Below are 23,158 nucleotides of genomic sequence, written 5' to 3'. Positions count from 1 at the left end.
TTCCATCTATTGTCTATTCCATTTGACAACAGCATGTGAAATTGATTGTCAATCAGTGTTGCTTCCTAAGTGGACAGTTTGATTTCACAGAAGTTTGATTTACTTGGAGTTATATTCTGTTGTTTAAGTGTTCCCTTTATTTTTTTGAGCAGTGTACATTCTGTCTGTTTCCTGTTTATAAGCTTTGTTATTCCAGCTGGATACAGAAAAGTTTTTGGAATATATTGGGGTGGGCAGCATCCGTTATCACAGCTGTTACTCAATAACATACATTTTTTAGTGCCTGTATCAGAAAATGCTTGATTTTATTACATGTGCTGTAAAACAACAACCAGGTGCCGACATAGGTTCCACTTTATTAGCCAGAGTAGAAAGCAACTCACAAAGTACAACGTGGCTGACTTTGGCTAGTTACGTATTAAATAGTTGGCCATGACTAGCATAGAATACTACATTTCCAATGCATCTAACCCTAGCAATAATCTGCTTACACTGGGGGTTGCCTTGAAGAGGTTCTCCATCTATATCTTTTAGATTGGAAATAACATCAAGTGTAAATACATCATAAAATGAGGCGGACAATTCACACTCTATATTTTCAATAATATCACTCTAAAAATGCACCTGTTATTTTAGGTGACTTTCAGAATAAGCCATAACGTGTACATGAGAAAAAAACGCATTCTTGGCCTTTATTATAGGATTTTATTCTGAATTTTTCATTGGTTTTCACAGTACACACAGACATGAGGGATTACTGGTTTTCTATCTATATGTAGTACAACATAAGAAGCACTAGTAGCACGGAGGATGATATATAGCGGTCCTGAACTGTGTAGCTGTGAATCCAACACTGGAATGAGACAAACACTAACTAGATTGAAACAGCATCATTTGTGTGCATCTCTCTGCCTGTTCTCTCAGGTTGCTCCTCATTTATCCCTTCTCCATAGACTTCAATAGTTGGCAATCTGTTTTGGCCTTGATGGATTTGAGCTATTTTTTTCAGAGAGGATGATGAGTCCAGGAGGAAGGGGAAGAAGTGGCTTGTAAGTGAAGAAAGAAGCAGATTTATCTGATAACATATATTTCAAATATTCTTATAATAAAATAATCAAAATCAATAAAACATTCTTCAATGATTCTTTTGGAATCCATGCAGGAAGTGGGGTGGTCCAGAACTGGCTGCAATGATAGCAAGGTATATTGTTTGTGTATCTATCCATAGTAAAGCAAAGCGCATGTCCAACGTATGGGATCTGAACACCTCTTTCAGCCTAAGGGGCCGCAAGCACAATAGATAGGTGTTGGCTGACGATCGTTATTCCGGCAGCTCTTCCGACTCCTCCACACACAGGAGTGCTGCTCATTATTCTGAGTATATTTACACAAAAGTAGACCCTAATCGAGGGTGTGGTGTATTAAACATATACTAACAAACTGCCCAGACACTAACTGATAAAAGTATAATAATTCTGCCGAGTGCTCCTGGGTTCTCTATGAGAGAGCCGCTGTCAGACTTCTCTGGTGGTGGCTTATATCACCAAGAGCAAAAAGGATCGGCAGTCCAAAATCAGACATGCTGGATCCTTATTCCTCCCATGCACATTCGAGAGGCGGCCAATATTGGTGACTTTGAATGACATTACTCTAAAGTTTAACTGGGCCTTAATTTTAAAGTAGATCAGTTTAGGATATAAAAAGGCTACACCTAGCGGTTAGCCCAATCACACATTCATATTCCTCCCATTACATGATGTATTTATGTCTGGGAACAAATGGAATAATTGCAGTCAATTAGAACAATTTGGTTGTGCTTCAATAATAAAAGACTTGGAGCTGGCTATATTGTATGATTTCTAATGCACGAAATAGAAGAAGAATGGAAAGCATTAATGGTGACCGAGCTTATGTGGTCACAACATTGTATAAAGTGATCCACGATTAGAAGGTAGCCAATTGTCTGAAAATTAATAATTAATATAAAAAGGATGAGATAATACCCTTTGTAGAATTTAGTCAATAATGGCTTTTCATTGAATTTTCTGGACACATTTTGAAAACATTTAATATATTCTTTGAAAAAAAAAAATACACGCCGGTAAATAATCTAAGTATTAGTCTATATGCCAAATATGTCCATAGACTTGTATAAACCCACATCATGCCAAAATGTGTTCTCTTGATGCAAGTTTGAGCGGTATGTATTAACTCTCTCTATAGACAAGAAAAGTTGTCAAACAGCAGTCAGTTGGCAGGCGGAGACTGCATATAATGAACACATTGGACTCCTCCTTGACATCGCTGGCAGCGCACTGCGTGAATTAAACTGTATGACATCATAAATCAGACATAACAGGGGATTTGGCTCTGAGGGGGGCACCATGACAGATTCCCATTCAGCTAACCAGCGGACCTGGCAGACAGTTGGCTAAAATTTTTGACTCCTGACAAGAGAAAGAAGGAACAGGCATGTTGCATTTCAACATGCCCTATCCTTTGTTCTCCAGGAAAATGTCAGCCTGCAGAGGTGTCTGACACCAGCTTCCTCTCCACATTGACATCACATGCCTGCTTGCCAAACTGAGCATGAGTATATGTATGTGTGAGTGTGGGGGGGAGATGGTCATTCGTAATAGCGGTCAACCAACAGTTATTGAACGTGTATAGCCTGCCCTCTATAATGCCCATATGCTCCTGACATGGATGCGGGTTATCAGGTTGAGAAAACCCTTTTAATCGGAAAGTGGTGTGTGCAGTTAGACTTTAACCTATCCATATATATAGAATAAGATCTATTTTTGCAACTAATATATATATTTTTACCTTAAAGATCTTTCATGGAAGGAGGTGATTGAGCGGCTTTAGTCATTTTTATCTAGGCTGAACTAATGATGACTGGACATCTTCCCAGCCTTCTAGAGATGACTAATGGTGCCCAAAGACAATCAATGAAGAAGAATCACTGGTCTGGCTTTCTCGTAGAGTGGTTATCGTAAGCTTAGCGTGGGAAGCAGACACGTGACGGAAAGCTGCATCCTAGTGAGTGTAGTCACTGAGGAAAACATACACACATCTAGCGCACCAATGTTTGTGTGTCAGCATTTCTACTTATCATTGGTTTCATGTTTCTCATGCTCTCTTGCTCTCTGGATGCAATGGTAGAGGCTCTCCTGCTGTGCTGTAGCTCATCAGCCGGCATTTTCCTGCCCGGACAATAACACTGTAAACGCAGCTAGATCCCAAGCTTACCAGCAATGTAAAACCATTACCACCTGGTAATAGATTCAAGTCTGTTTTAATAGACCCATCACAATCACATTATTATTGTGAGTGCTGCTTAGGGCTTATTTCTCCAAACTATTGGCTGGGTTTCAATACAATGACAGATTATATTAATAATGATTGTTGGAAAATTAAAGGGGATTTTTCATTTCCCCTTACTTATCTAGTTTAGTAAATACTAGTATTCCCCTTGAAATAACCGTTCTGGAGCATTTTCTCTTATAACTATGTTGTGCCTTTCCTATTATTCCTCCTAGAAATGTATGGATAAATTGACAATTCGGTTTTGGGTGGTGGTGGACTATACACACAGACATAGCCAACACGGATTGGATAGTGTCATCATGTGGAGCGAAACAACGTCTCCAAATGGTAACAGATCCTCATGAGTTTCCTAAAACAAAGATATCAGGAAAGCTATAAGGGAATCTGTCACTGGATTTATGCTGTCCAAACCTCGGTAAGGCATGAATCAGAGCTTGGTTGCAAGAGTCAAATCCGGTATAATTTTCTCTGAAACCCTGTGGCTTAATATAGTTCGGTATGGCCCCTCGGAACATTTTGTTTCCAGGGCAGCTCCAGGTCATTGACAGGTCTTTTGTTAACTACACACTTGCAGCGGCGCTGTAAAGAGACGGCTGAGGGTTCTCTTCAAACCAGGGCTATGGAGTCGGTAAGCCAAGCCTCCGACGCCTCAATTTCCATGGCTCTGACTCCACAGCGCTGCCTCACTACTGAGCATGTACAGAAAGTGCAGCACAGATTCATCTCAACTAAAAGCCGAGATCCTTAGATCAGGAACAGAACAGACATTTATAGGACATTTCAGAACTTCCCCAAATTCTTATGAAAAAATTTACCGCACACCCTGCATTGTACTACTGACCCAATTTATTATATATTTTAGGAGTCTGTCTCCACAGCCTTGCTTCAAACTATATAAAACTTTCAGACCATGCCATGTGGATTTTAATTTTTTTTCCTATTCCTTATGGAAAATAAAGAAGTAGCGTATTTTTCGGACTATAAGATGCACCGGACTATAAAGCGCACCTAGGTGTTAGAGAAGGAAAATAGAAAATAAAATTTAAGCAAAAAATGTGGTCATGATGCCCTGTTAGGGGGCGGGAGGGGGTCTGCTGCTGACACTGTTATAGGGGTAATGTCCCCCAATTCTGTTAATATCCCCCATCCTGGTATATATGGCCCCCCCTTCCTATTATACGTGGCACCCCAATCCTCCATCCTGGTATGCAAGGCACCCCTCATCCTTGTATGCATGGCACGCTCCATCCTGGTATGCATGGTACCCCTGATCCCCATCCTGGTATGCAAGGCACCCCTCATCCTTATCCTAGTATGCATGGCACCCTCCATCCCTCTTCCTGGTATGCATGGCACCCCTCATCCCTCTTCCTGGTATGCATGGCACCCCTCATCCCTCTTCTTGGTATGCATGGCTCCCCTCTTCCTGGTATGCATGGCCCCCCTCATCCCTCTTCCTGGTATGCATGCCACCCCTCATCCCTCTTCCTGATATGCATGGCCCCCCAATCCCCCATCACGCTGCACACAAAAAAAACCCAAAAACTTCTACTTACCTTTCTTCCCTTTGCTCCAGCGCTGCTTCCTGCTCTGCTGCCAGCCCTTATCTCACTGTGTGAACTTCGCATGACGTCACTCACGCCCTCACACTGTGAGATAGTCTGCCGGAATGGTCACTGCTCCCCACGCCAGACTGTGTGTGGGGAGCAGTGACGTCATTCACGTTAATAGCGCGCAGACAGTGTAGCCGCAGTGCAGCTCCTGCTGCTGCCGGGCGATCGTGTGGGTCTGCTTTTAAAGAGCATGAATATTCACCCCTCTCCACTCCCATGGGCATGTGGAGCAGTGAATATTCATTTTCTTTAGCAGCGGGCATATTGTAGACTGCAGCAGACGTCTCCTGCCTTCTGTGCCCCGCTCCTCCGCCGCTGCCGCTCCCCCCACCAGCCACATATTTTATTTATTTCTATCTATCTATCTATATATATACACCACATTCGGACTATAAGATGCACCCCCCACTTTCCTACAAAATGTTGGCGGAAAAAATGTGCGTCTTATAGTCCGAAAAATACAGTAACTTTTTTTTTTTGAACGAGATTTGTGAATGTGCCGTTTTCCTTAATTTCTCAAAAAAAATTACTAAGTTAGAAGTGTACAACAAGAGTGGCACCCATGGATATGGAAAAGATGTATGAAAATACAAACATAGTAAGCTCATATATGACTTTATGTATATAAAATATACTCGGCTGCAACCGTGCAGCAAAAGCTCTGATTCATGCTACCCGTGGTTTGGGCTGTATAAATCAACTGACAAGCTCCCCATTAAATATGATTAGTTTCAGGGTATAAAAGAAAAAAATATATATGATCTGACCTGTTAAAAAGAAATTTCTGCAAGATCCCAGTTATTGTGACTAGAGCGATCTTCGAGATAACTTCCCTACTATGAATAGTAGAATTTGATCTTGTTACTATGGAAACATTCTTCTATTGCAAAATATCTTCCTGTACAATTGGGCAACTCAGACAACCCACCCAAAAGCAAAGTACAAGGATGTCTGATGTGTAACACAATGTATAAATAAAAGGTTGTTCGCAGCACTCCAAATGTAGACACTTGTACAGGGCACCCAACCCAGGTTTAGACGCACCGTCAACGAGTCCACTTGGTAAAAACAAACATCAATAGATGAAAAAGAGACAGCGTCCAAAATTAGGTGAAAAAAACTTCAAAGGTTCTTTAATTCTGCCATATATGCAATGTTTCGACCAGCCATAGGTCTTTTTCCAGCATATATATGTTTCATCATTTTGTATGCTTGTGAAAGACCTATGGCTGGTCGAAACTTTGCATCTATGGCAGAATTAAAGAAACTTTGATGTTTTTGCACCTAATTTTGGACTTTTCATTTAGTGATGCGTAACTCAACTCTGCTCCAATTGGACTACTTTTGGGGCCGAGAACTTAAATGGGAAACATTCACAAGGATATTACTGTACATTAGGACATTAAAGGCCACAACTGTAGTATTTATTAAGAAAAAATAATCTAAATCTGTATAAAGTTACTATTAATTTCATTCTAGTGACATACGCATCATCATATGTACACGTACTTTCGCACAGGAATATACTCGGTGGGGGTGCAAAGGGGGGCAACACTCAACCATTTTGTGATGGATGGGTCCAAACACATACTGTCCAAATAATTGCAAATATATGCCATCAATTTTATCAGTCTGCCCACTGACTAATATTACAGAAATCTATGGATATGTTGTAGTATACTTATGCTTTAATATAGAAACAAAAGTAATTGCCATATTTGTAACTTTGGAATGAAGATGTAATCATGGCAGCTCTTTTCGGATATATCTTGTGCTTTGGAAACAAGACCAAGTGGAGAGTTTTTACCAAGAGGCATGGAGACACGGGAGCAGTCCAGGTCCGTGTACTATATAATAATGTTGTCATTTTTTTGTCCAAAAATCAACTTTTTTCCTGAGTTAGATTGGATTTTCATTTGCTGCCAAATTAAAGGGAGTTGTTTTACCTGATCTTCCATTTAACTAAGCTTCAGAGAATTATTGACTGGTCTGTCAATATTCGCACAACATTTATTTATTTTTTTAAATAAAAAAACACACACATTGCAGAAAAAATATACAGAGGCAGTGTTGGAATATTATATAAGTTAGTATATAAATAATATACAGTACAGACCAAAAGTTTGGACACACCTTCTCATTTAAAGATTTTTCTGTATTTTCATGACTATGAAAATTGTACATTCACACTGAAGGCATCAAAACTATGAATTAACACATGTGGAATTATATACTTAACAAAAAAGTGTGAAACAACTGAAAATATGTCTTATATTCTAGGTTCTTCAAAGTAGCCACCTTTTGCTTTGATGACTGCTTTGCACACTCTTGGCATTCTCTTGATGAGATTCAAGTGGTAGTCACCGGAAATGGTTTTCACTTCACAGGTGTGCCCTGTCAGGTTTAATAAGTGGGATTTCTTGCCTTATAAATGGGGTTGGGACCATCAGTTGTGTTGTGGATAAGTTTGGTGGATACACAGCTGATAGTCCTACTGAATAGACTGTTAGCTGCTTTTTTCTTGCTATAATACAAATTCTAAGTAAAGAAAAACAAGTGGTCATCATTACTTTAAGAAATGAAGGTCAGTCAGTCCAAAAAATTGGGCAGACTTTGAAAGTGTCCCCAAGTGCAGTTGCAAAAACTATCAAGCGCTGCAAAGAAACTGGCTCACATGAAGACCGCCCCAGGAAAGGAAGACCAAGAGTCACCTCTGCTTCTGAGGATAAGTTTATCCAAGTCACCAGCCTCAGAAATCGCAGGTTAACAGCAGCTCAGATTAGAGACCAGGTCAATGCCACACAGAGTTCTAGCAGCAGACACATCTCTACAACAACTGTTAAGAGGAGACTTTGTGCAGCAGGCCTTCATGGTAAAATAGCTGCTAGGAAACCACTGCTAAGGACAGGCAACAAGCAGAAGAGACTTGTTTGGGCTAAAGAACACAAGGAATGGACATCAGACCAGTGGAAATCTGTGCTTTGATCTGATGAGTCCAAATTTGAGATCTTTGGTTCCAACCACCGTGTCTTTGTGCAATGCAGAAAAGGTGAACGGATAGACTCTACATGCCTGGTTCCCACCGTGAAGCATGGAGGAGGAGGTGTGATGGTGTGGGGGTGCTTTGCTGGTGACACTGTTGGGGATTTATTCAAAATTGAAGGCATACTGAACCAGCATGGCTACCACAGCATCTTGCAGCGGCATGCTATTCCATCCAGTTTGCGTTTAGTTGGACTATCATTTATTTTTCAATAGGACAATGACCCCAAACACACCTCCAGGCTGTGTAAGGGCTATTTGACCAAGTGGGAGAGTGATGGGGTGCTACGCCAGATGACCTGGCCTCCACAGTCATCAGACCTAAACCCAATCGAGATGGTTTGGGTGAGCTGGACCGCAGAGTGAAGGCAAAAGGGCCAACAAGTGCTAAGCATCTCTGGGAACTCCTTCAAGATTGTTGGAAGACCATTTCCGGTGACTACCTCTTGAAGCTCATCAAGAGAATGCCAAGAGTGTGCAAAGCAGTCATCAAAGCAAAAGGTGGCTACTTTGAAGAACCTAGAATATAAGACATATTTTCAGTTGTTTCACACTTTTTTGTTAAGTATATAATTCCACATGTGTTAATTCATAGTTTTGATGCCTTCAGTGTGAATGTACAATTTTCATAGTCACGAAAATACAGAAAAATCTTTAAGTGAGAAGGTGTGTCCAAACTTTTGGTCTGTACTGTAGGTCTAGGCAGAAAGAGAAGCCAGGCAACATTTATTGTGCCCCAATGACTCTGTCCTTGGCACTGACCTTTATAAAAGGTCATTGCATTCCACAAAATGACAGAAAATCAATCTAATTGCAACTATGTCACACTAACACGTTGGCCATAATGTATCCGCATAAAGTAGCTGACCAAGTTTCTATGTTAGTGTGCCAACATCAGCCAATCGGGTCTTTTCTAGCATTTTTTCAACCTGTAGTAATAAGTCAAGGCAGCTGCTCTACTTTCTATTTTTATACATGAAGCCCTCTTTTATCAAGGCTCTCTTCACACTAGCGTCAAGCCTTTGGTTTAGGATGCAGCCATCACCAATGTGACAGATCTGTTCTGTTAATGGATCCTGACAGGCTACAGGGTTTTGATATTTTATATGGCAAGAGTTGCACGAAGACTGCAGTATGCGTTACATGAATTCTAGAAACTCTTGTGGAAAACCGATCGAGTCTTAGAAGTGAGAACCAGGTCTTATACAGCCAAATCATGCATGTACAAAAATTATAAATTGGTAAATATATTTTAAAAGAGGTTGTCTAGTGGATACAAATTATTTTGAAAAAAGTGTTCAGGATCTTTAAAAAAAAAAAAAAAAAAAAAGGGTTAGGCTATGTGCCCACGATGCAGAGATGCTCCAGATTTTTTCCTGAGCGTTTCTGCATCTCCTTGGCAGAAAAAATGCATGCGGATTGTACATGCGGATTGTACATGCGTTTTCCTGCCAGGGACATGCGGATGTGAAGCGTTCTTCACTTGCTTTTCCGCATGCGGGTTGACAAGCGCTTTCCAAGCGATTTTTAGCATCACTTGGAAAGTGCTTGACAACTTGGTCACACTATATAAATCCATGCAACCGGCATGGATTTATATAGTGTGACCGAAAGAATGTTAAAAAATAAATATATACTTACCTTCTGATGGCCCCCGAGTCTTTATTCGATGCGTCCCGGCTTGCCAGCAGCTCGTGGTAGACTAAAGGACCTGCCGACGTCAGCGGTCTTTTGACCCGTCAAATGACTAAATGACGTCATGGCAGGTCCTTGAGTCCACCGCGATCAACCGGCAAGCCAAGACAAGCACACCGGAGGCCATCAGAAGGTAAGTATAATATTTATTTTTCATTTTATTCTTTTTTTTACAGGTTCTTTGGTACCCGGGTCTGGAGGAGAGTCTCCTGTCCTCCACACCAGGGTACCATCCGCACATTGCAATGCATGGAATGCGCATCTACAGATCCAGTGATGCGGATTCCATGCGTTCCAATGCAAGTCAATGGCGGCAAAAACACAGCGCTTCCGCAAAATAATTGGTAGTGCTGCGGATTTTTCCGCAATGATAATCCGCAGTGGAAATTTCCTCAGCATGTGCACAGCACATGCGGATTATCATTGGGGAACATGGCAGACCTTCTACCAAGCATTTTTTAAGCGTTTCTGCAGCGGAATTGCTGCTGCGGAAACGCTTAAAAAACGCATAGTGGGCACACAACCTTATTCTTTCCCTCACCAATTTCCAGACAAGCAAGATCCATGAAAGCTATGGAAAAAGAGCTGCAGAGAGTGAATATTATTTTATTCTTAAACTAGTTTACGCCCTTTTAAAAAAAAAAATTTGATCCGCTGGACAACTTCTTAAAACCATCAGGCCTAATTTCATGGTGCATAAAGTATAACCTTCACAAAAAAATATTGAGGCGGTGGAGACAGTGTACTTTTCCTATCCCTGCCTTTTCTGCTGCATCCTGTTTATTTCTGCTATATATTTGTGACCGGGTGACTATGTGTGTTCGGGAGTGTGCTGACAGCTATTCTGTCTCCTACATTTTGGTAAATGAAATCAATACAGTGTACTATCCTAATTCACAACATGCACAAATCACATGTTATCCATTCATTAGTTGCAATTAAAAGACATTTGCAGGAAAGATAGAGTGCAAGAATAAAATAAATCACGTTTTCTGAATCTGTGCATAGTCTGCATGAATTGATCCAAACTAATTAAAGCATTGATTTTGGTTAGTATTACATGCTGACTTTGGTTTCATGATATGAAGAGAATGCCAAAATGTTTTTTTTGGTCATGCGATATTTGAGACTTTCATTCGCATTGCCAAAGTTGCCATATAGATGATCTAGTTTAAAGGTTAATACTTTACACATGACATTTTCATGCAGTTTTTTCAACAAGTATCAGAAATAAATTATAAGAGATATATACACACACATTCATATATATTCATACACAGTACTCTGCAAAAGTTTTAGGCAGGTGCTGAAAAAATACTACAATGTAAGAATGCTTTAACCACTTCGCACCAGAGCCTGTTTTCGCCTTCGTGACCAGGCCAATTTTTTCAATTCTGACCACTGTCACTTTATGAAGTAATTACTCTGGAACGCTTCAACGGATCCCCCTGATTCTGAGACTGTTTTTTCGTGACATATTGTACTTCATGATAGTGGTAAAATTTCTTCGATATCACTTGCGTTTATTTGTGAAAAAATCAGAAATTTGGCAAAAATTTTGAAAATTTTGCAATTTTCAAACTTTGAATTTTCATGCCCTTAAATCAGAGAGATATGTCACACAAAATAGTTAATAAATAACATTTCCCACATGTGTACTTTACATCAGCACAATTTTGGAACCAACATTTTTTTTTTTTGTTAGGAAGTTCTAAGGGTTAAAAGTTGACCAGCGATTTCTCATTTTTCCAACAAAATTTGCAAAAACATTTTTTTAGGGACCACATCACATTTGAAGTCACTTTGAGGGGCCTTTATGACAGAAAATACGCAAAAGTGACACCATTCTAAAAACTGCACCCCTCAAGGTGCTCAAAACCACATTCAAGAAGTTTATTAACCCTTCAGGTGCTTCACGGGAATTTTTGTAATGTGGAAGAAAACAATGAACATTTAACTTTTTTTCCATAAAAATGTTACTTTAGACACAATTTTTTTATTTTCACAAGGGTAACAGGAAAAAATGGACTACACAATTTGTAGTGCAATTTCCCCTGAGCATGCGGATACCCCATATGTGAGGGAAAACCACTGTTTGGGCGCACTGCAGGGTTCGGAAGGGAAGGAGCGGCATTTAACTATTTGAATGTAAAATTTGTTTGAATAATTAGCGGACGCCATGTCGGATTTGGGGAGCCCCTGATGTGCCTAAATAGTGGAAACCCCCCACAAGTGACACCATTTTGGAAACTAGACCCCTTAGGGGACTTATCTAAATGTGTGGTGAGCACCTTGCACCCCCAGTTGCTTCACAGAAGTTTATAATATTGAGCTGTAAAAATAAAATTTTCACATTTTTCCCACAAAAAATGTTTTTCATCCCCTAATTTTGCATTATCATAAGGGTAGCAGGAGAAATTGCACCATGAAATTTGTTGTGCAATTTCTCATTACAGGGAATCTTCCGTCATGGGTTCCGATTGAATCACGTATTTCAGAGATTTACATGGAAACTCTGGTGTAAGTGCTCAGCGCAGAGCACAGGATAAATGTGAGCAGAGCCTTACTGCGATCTTTGGGAGACATAAACAAATCAGTAGCAGGTGAAGAATTGGTCTTATTTATTTTATTTATTTTTTACGCCGTTCCTCGTGTGATATAACTGAATAGATTACTTTATTCTTCGGGTCGGTGCGATTACAGAGATATCAGGTTTTTATGATTGACAGCTGTCACACACTAAAAGACACTTTTTTTTGCAAAATCTAGTTTTTGCATCGCCATATTTTGAGAGCTATAATTTTTCCATATTTCGGCCGACAGAGTCATGCGAGGGCTTGTTTTTTGCAGGACGAGTTGACGTTTTTATTGGTACCATTTTTGGGCACGTGACATTTTTTGATCGCTTTCTATTCAGTTTTTTGGGAGGTAAAATGAACAAAAAACAACAATTCAGGAATTGTTTTTCGAGATTTTTTTATGCCGTTCTGTGTGTGGTAAAAGTGATAAGGCAGCGTTATTCTTCGGGTCAGTACGTTACAGCGATACTACATTTACCGTATATTTTTTTTTATGTTTTGGCGCTTTTACACAAAACAATTTTCTAGAAAAAAATTTTTTTTTACATCGCTTTATTCTGAGAGCTATAACTTTTTTATTTTTCGGCTGATGGAGCTGTATGGCGGCTTTTTTTTTCGGAACAAGATAACGTTTTCAGCGGTACCATTTTTATTTCCATTTTGCTTTTTGATCGCATTTTATTCCACTTTTTGTTTGGCGATATGATGAAAAAGCATAGTGTTTTGCTCCGTTTTTTTTTTTTTTTTTTTTTACGGTGTGCACAGAAGGAGTTAATTAGTATGACAGTTTTATAGATCGGGTTGTTTCGGACGTGGCGATACCAAATATGTGCACTTTTTTTGTTTTTGCATAAATATACGGAGTTATTGGTTTAATGTTTTATTTATTTATTTTTATTTATTTTGTGATTTTTTTTTAACAGTTTGAAAACATTTTTTGGACTTTTTTTTACATTTTTACTTAGTCCCTGTAAGGGACATTAATTTTATTTTTCTAATCACTGTTCTCATGCAATGCAATAGACATGTATTGCATTGCATGAGAGCTCTGCTGACAGTTTTACACTGTCAGACCTCCTGCTAGACTTCAGCTGCAGGCTGAGTCTAGCAGGACACCGTACATGGCAGACCCGGAGGTGGTCATGTGACCTCCGGCTGCCATGACAACGGCAGGTCCTGTCAGACATCAGGGGGCCGTCGGAGAGGTAAGTGGATGACCCCCTCTCCTCTCACTATCTTCTAAATGCTGCGATCACTATAGATCGCGGCATATAGAAGATTTCAAAGGGTTAACGTCATTGGGACCTGATCCAATCAGGTCCCGATGATGTCCCCTGTCAGAGATGTCACTCTGCACCGCACCCGCAGCGCTTGCAGGACCCTGGGGGTCCTGAGGGCTGCGGGACCACCGACCGTTTATAAACGTCGGCGCTGCACAGAGCCCAGCAAGCGCCAACGTTTATGTACAGTGGGCGGTCGGGAAGCGGTTAAAAAAATAGAAATGTTAATAGTTTATTTTAGATCAATTGACAAAATGCAAAGTGAAAGAACAAAAGAGAAATCTTAAATCTCAGCAATATTTGGTGTGACCACGCTTTGCCTTCAAAACTGCATCAATTCTTCTAGGTACACTTACACACAGGGCTGTGGAGTCGGTAAGCCAAAGACTTAGACCCTTAGATCAGGAATAGGACATTTCATAACTTTCTCAAATTCTTATGAAAAAAATATTCCCCACAAACTGCATTGAACTACTGTTACCAATTTATTATATATTTTAGGAGTTGAAGTCTGTCCATTTTATACCGACTCCGACTCCACAGCCCTGCTTACACAAAAGTCAAGGATTTTATAGGACTCTAGTCCAGTGTATGAGTATTCAATTAAGTCATTAACTGAAACAGAAACAGCTGTGTAGGAGGCTTAAAACTGGTTGAAGAACAACCAAACTCTGCTACAAAGGAGAGGTTGTGGAAGACAGTTTCAAGTCACAGGTTACATACCATGGCATGACTGAGCATAGAAACAAGACATAGGGTAGTTATACTCCATCAGCAAGGTCTCTCCCAGGCAAAGATTTTTTTTTTGTGTAGTCTGCGTACCTCCTCTAATTGGTGCTGCTCCACTGCATCTAGATCAGTTTTTCTTCTCTGTCTCTACATTCCAAACTTATGCCCCCTGATAACAAAGATGGGAATTTTCCGTTCTTCCATGTTTTGATTAGCCAGTATTAGAGGACAAAAAAACAAAATGCTTATAGAGAAATTTTGTGGTACATGCCCAGATAGTTGAAGAGAAAATGAGCACCTTTATTGTATCAGTTTAAATAAAAAAAATCCACTGTAATGTCCCCTTTACGCGTTTTTTGAATAGGCAACATTAAAGGGTTGGCCCGGCACCTAAAATGTTCTTTCTTCAAGAAACTGTACTAAGTGACTGCAGCCCCAGCCTCCAGTGACGTCCTGTTCCAGGAGGGGCGATGAACACTGTGGGAAGTGATTGCAGCCCAAGCCTCCTGTGACTACGTTTAAGACTCAAATGAAACGTCACACAGTGCAGTGAAAAATACAGATTTAGGAATTAGTAGGATAGGGAGAAGTATAGGGTGGTGTATAATAAAGCTAATTGCAAAAGTTTTTAGGGTGTAAAAATAGATATTTAGAAAGGACATTTTAGGTACTGGACGATCCGTTTTAGGACCATAAATACAGTTTTTGATCAAAGAAACTTAGTGCAATAGATGAAAGACGCATCATGCTTACTTCCCTACTAAAATCGGAAGATGTCCAGGAGTGTCATCAGCTTTGAACTGATAGCAAATAGTGGAACCCAGCTACACCCATCTACTGTTCAAAGAAGTCTGCCAAAAACTGTTTTTCATGAAAGAATTGCAAAAAGCCATACCTTCATCATGGAAACAAGCCCAAGTAACTCAACTGTGCACAAGAACATGGGAATTGGGTGCAGAAAAGGACAGCAGGTGAGTGAAAATCTAAAAATATTTGGTTGTAACAGAAGGCAGTTTGTTCGAAGGGCTGTACAGAGGCTACAATAATGGGTGTATGCAGGCAACAGTGAAGCATGGTGGAAGTTTAAGCCTGCATTTCTGTGGCGTTGTGGACTTGGACAGGATTTAATGGTGCAATATCATCAAGAAGTCATTGGATTGGCTCCAAATTTATTCTGCAGCAGGACAACAACATAAAACATACAGCTAATGTCATTAAGAACTAAATTCAGTGTAAAGAAGAAGAAAGTCTTGGAAGTGATTATATGCCTCCACAGAGGCCTCATCTCAATATACGAGTCCGTCTTGGATTATATGAAGAGACAAAGGGATTTTCCAAGTCTACATTCACAGAAGATCTGTGGTTAGTTCTCCCAAGATGTTTGGAACAACGTAGTTGCCGAGTTCCTTCAAAAACTGTCCGCAAGTTTACCTAGAAGAATTGTCTGCTTTACTAGAATTGATGCTGTTCTGAAGGCAAAAGGGTGGTCACACAAGCATTGATTTGATTTAGATTTCTCTTTTCTGCATTCACTTTGCACTTTGTTAATTGATATTAACTATTAACACTTCTGTTTTTTAAAGCATTACTTTACATTGCTGGGACCTGCATTTATTCTACATTTATAGCATATCATCTGGATATAATAAAGAGAAAAGGAAGCATTACACCTTTCAATTAAACCTCCGCAAAAGGTGTGCAAGCAGTAAGGAATCCCGATCCAAGAACACACTTAAATCCAAGAAAGAAGAAGATCCGCAGCACTCCAACTTCATTTTTCTTCCTTATATCCTAGGGATAGGCCATTAAATGCCCGAGATGGGAATTCCCCTTTAAGGCTACATTCCCACGATGAGTTTTTGATATTGCAGATTTCATGCAGCATTTCTGCACGTATTAGGTAAATGAGGGTACCTGCGTTTCTTTTAATTGTTTTTTGAGTGTGTTTTTTTACATACGTTTTTGTCTCTTTTTTGGATGTCACATTTTAAATTAAGCTGCTTTGTCTTTGATAAATCTTTTTGATAGTCATTTGCAGATTAGTGCTGTTTCGCAGCTGAAACACACATGCATTTTTTACCAGTGGATTTTCTGCATCTAATGCAATTCTATAGGGAAAATCCACACAATTTCTCGTGCAGGTACGCTGATTTTTAACATGTTGCAGATTTCAAAGAGGTACCACAGGTCAGTTTTCGCAAAAAAAATACAAAATTTTGTGGAACTTAAAGGTAATCTGTAAATTGGATCAATCCTCCTAAGCCTTCTATATGAGCCTGCAGGTCATAGGAAGCTGAATAAAGTGATACCTTGGTGTCAGCGATCTGATGTCTTATTCTAGAGAAATCCACTTTTTTCTTATATGTAAATGAGCTATTAAGATCTATGGGCCGGACACTGATCTCCATGAGAATCTGCCTCCTCAGCTTTTTTTAAATTAGAGGAGGCATTAGCTTATAGATCATGAGAGCAGATTGTCAGTCATTAAATCCCAAACAAAAAATTGATGAACAGCACTCGCCAGTGGTATAAAATATGGAAAAAAGTTCCTTTATGGCTTCATGCACATAAAGCCTGCTTTATTATATGCATAAAGAAATAAAGGATTTTTTTCCCATATTTTCTACCACTGGTGAGTGTTGTCCATCAGTTTTTTGGTTGCGACTATATGTGGATCAACACATTCTAGTCATTTTTAAATTTCTGTCTTTACAGGTCTCACGCTGGTGATGCTTTCTCAGTCAGATCTCTGTCCGGCCCATAGATCTTAACAGCTCATTTACATTTATGAAAAACATGGATTTCTCTGGAATAAGACATCGGATCGCAGATATCAATGTACCATTTTACTAAAGGAATTGTCCAGGTTGATCACAAGTGTGCATTCACTCTATGTGACTGCAGACTTGTGAATGCTCACATCACGTGCATTGTGAGGATCCTCTGGTGACAGCCACATTCCAACTAGACCTGCGCAGTCTCGCTCAATTCATTTGTACCTTGCACGTCTAGTGGGAATGTGACCGGAAGTATGCACATTACAATGCAAACTTGTGGTCAGTGACCGCCTGGTCTCGGTGCTGGCATCGGACAATTCTCACAGTGCGTGCTATGCGCAATGTGAGGGTTCACAAGTCTGCAGTCACATAATGTGAAAAACTTGGACAACCCCTTTAAAAACTTATGTCTTACATACTCATACAGGCAACTTAGGAGGATTGATGCCACTGACAGATTCTCTTTAACCTAAGGTGGAACATTTCATAACACTTTGGCTACGATAAGTAAATGGCCTATTAGAAGCATCCATTGACATTAAGCAGATGAACAGTATGTGACTCACAGTGATCATAGTATGTAATGTAATATTAAATATACAACATGTAAGGGTACCCGGCAGCAAGTGTCCAATTGCCGTGTAGCGCCACCACATGGCAAATAAAGCATTACTCAGTTCCAGCTTAGAGTTTCATTTCCTGGATAACATTTAGATCCGGTTTTAATCGCTAATGCCAAAACAGGTGTAACCCATCTGTAGAAGATACGGACAAATCTCCGTCTCCCTCATTATCTTCTATGCACCTGTGCAAGAATGTATGTCCCAATTGTGAGAATCAGACTAAATACTATGGGACAGTCAGCTCTCTGTGTAGAACAAATTGTGGCAGTATAGCAACAATAAAAGTGGCACATCCTCAACAATGGCTGCTATAGAGCTCTCCTAGGAGGTTATTTACACCACACAAATAGTGCCCCATCCAAAATAAACTAATGGCTCATGAGTCCTAAAGCCATTCTGTACTCCAAATATTGTGCATATATACAGTAAACGTTAGTCTCAGAGATCACAGAGATTGCTGCTGTTTGGGGGTGCTGCCGTCTGTTTTTACTATAGGCATGCAGTCACCTACCTAGTTTTCTGCCTTTGGCAACAGCAGTAATTTTCAATATCGACCATATGTTAAATTGTAGTTAATGGGATTTTTAGAAATTTTATTTACTAAATGCAGCCAAATGAATGAGCATTTTTAAAGACCCACTGTATATTTTTTGTTTTAAACCATAGTATGCCCTATTCCTTGTGGCTTTTTTTTCATTCTCTATTCATTTTAAGTAGGGCACAGGTACAGAGATGCAAATTTGCATTGAAGCAGCTTCTACACACTTTTCTTAAAATGACACTAAAGAAAAAAAAAATACAACAAAATTATCCATATGGTCTGTCTATAGGCACCTTGGGTATTTATACTCAAGCTATAAAATTGGTGGATCAACACCTTCATACAACATTTTCCCAATGTTCGCATTGACCCATAACAACCATTTCCTATAGCATTGAGAAATGTACCCCCTTTTCTCAGAAAATTCTTAACTTACTGTTTGGTTGTCTTCATAAAGTTTCAAGTCATATCCACTGAGTTCCACACAGAATATTATGGCTGTCACACCCTCAAAGCAGTGAATCCACTTCTTTCTTTCAGACCGCTGGCCTCCAACATCGACCATCTTGAAGGTCAGCTCTTTAAAGGTGAACTTGTTCTCTACAATGCCTGTAGTCATGTCTCGAGAACGCAGGATGTCTTCTACAGTGGGGATGTACTCAATAGCTGCTATTCTTTCAAGGTCATTTAGGTAATAGGCAGCATTGTCTTCTAGATGATACTCATTAGAACGGGAGAAACACTCTTGGACACCAGAGTCTGCCCAAAGTCGCTTCATCACTCCAAGCAGTTCAGAAGTAATTTCACCCTTGCTTTCTGCAGGGCCAGTCAAAGCAAACAGCTGGACGGCATCATATGCCCGGTCAGGGTTGTGAAACTCAATCTTCAAAGTAGCAAGCGCTCTTATGATGCGAGTGAGGGAGTCAATGGCATTATAAATGATGAGGGGCTTATATTCTTTACATGCTTCCAGATTGAACCCGCCACTATGGATAATTTTCATCTGCTTTACAATGGTGCTTTTACCAGAATTGCTGGTTCCAAGCAGCAAAAGTTTGATTTCTCGACGTTGGCGCTGACTTTCAGAGCGCAGGTGTCTGTCAATCCTGCGTGAGCGCCTTGCTGCCTCTTTCTCCTCCGCACTCTGCCGACATCCCATGGTAGGCGGTTGCCAGAGGTGGAGATTCCCCCTTCTCTCACTATCCTTCCTTCTGTCTGACAGATTGTAATACTTGGCGCAAGGCTGAAAGACAAACTATCAGAGTGAATGAGCGCCACCCCTAACAAGTGTGTAAAAAGAAGGACCAGCACAAACTCATGCAGATGGCCTCCTCAGCAGATGTCATGGCACTGCCTTTCCTTTGAGGTTACAGTGGCACATTCCTTTTTTTTAGTGGAAAAAGTCCCCTTGCCTCCAATGAGTGACCATATCCGTCATATACTCCTTTTGCTTCTGCATAATCATTTCACTTCCTTCTGTCCAAAAGTAAGGAGCAGCCTACATCTGCTTCTGCCTCACTTGCCTTTTTTAATTGTATTTTCTGGTTGCCATGGTGATCCTACTCCGCGCAGAATGATTGTGTGGCCAGCTTCTTGTCTATTCCACTGGCCTTTTTGAGGTTTTTTTTTTTTTTCTTTCTTCGTCCTCTATCTGACAGCGATCCGTACCTGTTAGACACAAAGAAACGTAAATATGGACTGACTGCATTTCTATTCTCGATTGCTTCACACAATATAATATATGCATTATGCTCTATACAAGAGCTTTATTATACAGTATACTATTACAGGAGAGTAGATTTTGTAAGCCTGTATGTAAAGAATCCAAACATTTTGGTTTTTTGACCTTGAGAAAAGTGCCGAAATGCGTTGATACTAATAAAATCCTTATCTGAACCTCCAAAGCTCCTCATTTCCGACAGTGCACCCTGCTCAACGTAATTTTCTCCACTCTGGTAAATATACATCTGGAAGATATCTTCTCCAGGCACGGGGCAGCTGCAGATATTCATGCTTAAACGGGTGTTGTGCCGTCACACATCACCAGGTGAGCGCAACCACCCCCCCAGTAGTGTTCTTTTTAAAAGGTATTGCCCTATGTGTGCGCTTTAGCCCCTCTCTAGAGTTTTTTAAGAATCCAAACATGGCTAATTTATCCTTGCCTGTATAATCACTATGGGCTGGTGAGCAGGTTTTGGAGGTCTACTAGATGCACACTGTAATCATGTGAGACTTTTTTTTAGTTTGCAATATCGAGTTCTGGATGTGGGTGATCAGACTTGCAGTGTGATAACAGGTTGTGAGTCACTAATGAACCAAAACATATATTGCACTTCACAAAATCAGGCTTCGTCACATAAAATATTGGGCACTATGATGGAACATGACAAATCTCATTATAAGTCAGTGGTGTCCATCATATTCTAGATCTGGTACTCCATCTTCTAGAACTGTGGAGTCGGAGCTAGTTTTATGTGGAGTACCGACTCCAACTTCATTTTAGAAAAAGAAAAAAAAAATCCATTGTTAATTTAGTAGAATTTATTTATCAATTTTCATAGGAATTTAGACAAGTTTAGAAACTTTAATATAAATATATTTTATGTTCTATCAATCTAACGCCTCTATTTATCAAAAAAGAGCGAGGTTACTATTTTACGACAATAAATGGACATTTATGAAGGAATTGGAACTTGAGCGGAAGTTGGAGTCAGAGTGTGAAAAAATAGGGAGTGGAACCAGAACCTTGGCTTTAGCGTCTTCTTACAGTTTTCTGTTGCTGTGACAGAGCAGAACATGATGTGATCCTAGCCCAGCTCAAAATGTGTCCTTCTGTTTTAATTATTAGACTGTCTGATCTCAAACAATTCAGTGTCCTGAAAAGTTAAAGAGTAACCGTTGTTTTAATTTTTTTTTCATAAATCAATAGTTCACTTGAGAAGAAGAAACTTTGTAATATATCTTATCTGAAAAATCTACTTCTTTCTCCTCCTGGACAGATCATTTATTCTTAAAATTCTCAATTCATGGATGAAATCTGTCTTCAGTGAATATAAAACTTTTCCATTACGGAGACTGGAGATGACAGTTCTCATGAGATTCTATGGAGAACTGTAACTGTGGTTTCAAGAGAACGTCTGCGTCTGCCTCTAGCTCCTTCCTCCATAGAATTTTAAAAGCACCAACTGTCACCTCCTGTCTTACGAACAGAAATCTGTATTCACTGAATATAGATTTTACCCACAAATTGAGAGTGAAAGATCAATCCAGCAAAAGAAAGAAGCAGATTTCTTTGATAAGATTTATTTCAAAAGTTGCTTATTTTCAGATGTACTACGGATGTATGAAATAAAAATTAAAACAAATTACTCTTTAAGCATTGGTTCAAACTGGAAATTTATAGACAACTTTCATGTTGGGAGTTTTTAGTATATAAAATGCATCTAGTATTGCATTTTATAAATTATAATAAAAATATATAAATAATATAATGTTTTTGAAAAAAATAAAAATAAATGCAGGTAGTGTATCTTCTACAGCTTCACTAGAGTTCCTGCGCAGGCAGAGCTCAATCCTCTCTGAAAATATTAGGTGATGAAAACTCTATAGTCATCAGTTTGTCTTCTAGTCACTAGTCACATAACACTTGCTGACCTTTCTTCTTGTATGGATCACCCATGTATCATATTAAGGTTATGAGCACAATGTATATTTCACTTTTGAAGTAAGCATTAATCTTTAACAGAAAACTATTACGTAAATAGGAAGGGTTATTGATTAATATATGAGACAATAGAATGTATACCACTCCCCAAGGTTCATATCACATCATGGGATCAATAGCAGCAGAGGACTGAAAAAAAAAAACATTCGGATTGGTTTCTTCATTACAGGCAAATACATTATTGCTACACACCAGTCAGTCATTTTACATCCAGCCACAGACTTCCACATGCTGTACATAGAATACAGCACAATGCAATTATGTTTTCTAACCCCTTTGTGGCCAGATCAATTTTTTTTTAAATCCGTCATGTGTCACTTTATGTAGCAATAACTCTAGAATGTTTCATCATATCCCATTGATTTTGAGACTGTTTTTTCGTGACACCTTCTACTTTAATAATGGTAAATTTAGATTGATATGTATTGAATTTATTTAAACAAATATCAGAAATTTGACAAAAATGTTAAAAAGCTTCCAATTTTCAAACTATGAATGATTATCCCTTTAAGGCCGGGGTCTCACTAGCGTATGGCATCCGATGAGAGAGCATCGGATGCGATATGCTAATGACATTCGGCTCCTGCTCTGCTGCGAGCGGAAGCCGAATGTCCGTGCTCCGTGCTCTGATCCTCTCGCACAGAGCTGCGGAGGGGACAGAGAAATCAATTTCCCCATCTCCTCTGCTGCTGGCACCGGTGGGTTTCGCACTGCACTCGGGTGATGTCAGAGTGCAGTGCAATTTTTCACATGCACCCATACATTATATGGGTGCATGCGATCCGAATGCAGCATGCTGTAATTTTTTTGCAACGGAAAAACGCAACTGAGCACACACTCATAGGATTAAATTGGTCCGAATGCAATCTGATAAAAAATCAGATTTAATCGAAAGTGAGAGCGAGCCCTAATCCAGATAATCACACCACACAAAAACATTAATAAATGATATTTCTCTCATGTCTGCTTTACATCAGCCCCATTTGTAAAGTCTTATTTTGTTAGCATTTTAGGAAGTTTAAAAATGTAGGAGTAATTTTTTCAAGTAAATTTACAAAACGTATTTTTATAGGGACCTGTTCAGTTTTGAAGTCACTTTGAGGGTCCTATATATTGGAAACCACCCAAAAGTGATACTATTTTAAAAACCGCACCCCTCAACATATTCAAAGTTGTTTTCAGGTAGTTCATTAACCCTTCAGGTGCTTTTCAGAAATTAAAGGCA

At 39.6% G+C, this 23,158-nt stretch overlaps 2 protein-coding genes across 6 annotated transcripts in view; one reads left to right on the top strand and one right to left on the bottom strand.

Moving 5' to 3' along the window:
• Nucleotides 1-23,158, top strand: part of RSPH14 (radial spoke head 14 homolog) — a 263,097-nt gene that overhangs the window by 151,551 nt on the left and 88,388 nt on the right. The gene's annotated exons all lie outside the window — the stretch shown is intronic.
• LOC141258852 (guanine nucleotide-binding protein G(z) subunit alpha) overlaps nucleotides 1-23,158 on the bottom strand; it is a 245,866-nt gene that overhangs the window by 173,430 nt on the left and 49,278 nt on the right. For all 3 annotated transcript variants that reach the window (XM_073674037.1, XM_073674054.1, XM_073674045.1), the window contains exon 2: nucleotides 18,646-19,877. In XM_073674037.1, coding sequence (XP_073530138.1) covers nucleotides 18,646-19,368 — 723 coding nt within the window. In that variant the 5' untranslated portion in view covers nucleotides 19,369-19,877. The remainder of the gene's footprint in view (nucleotides 1-18,645; nucleotides 19,878-23,158) is intronic.

Source organism: Phyllobates terribilis, unplaced genomic scaffold (genome assembly GCF_046119375.1).
Source record: "Phyllobates terribilis strain yellow unplaced genomic scaffold, ASM4611937v1 Scaffold_1__5_contigs__length_1240528914, whole genome shotgun sequence".
In the NCBI taxonomy this organism is placed as follows: domain Eukaryota; kingdom Metazoa; phylum Chordata; class Amphibia; order Anura; family Dendrobatidae; genus Phyllobates; species Phyllobates terribilis.
Note: the sequence above shows the minus strand (reverse complement) of the source record. Positions and strands in the feature narration are given on the sequence as shown.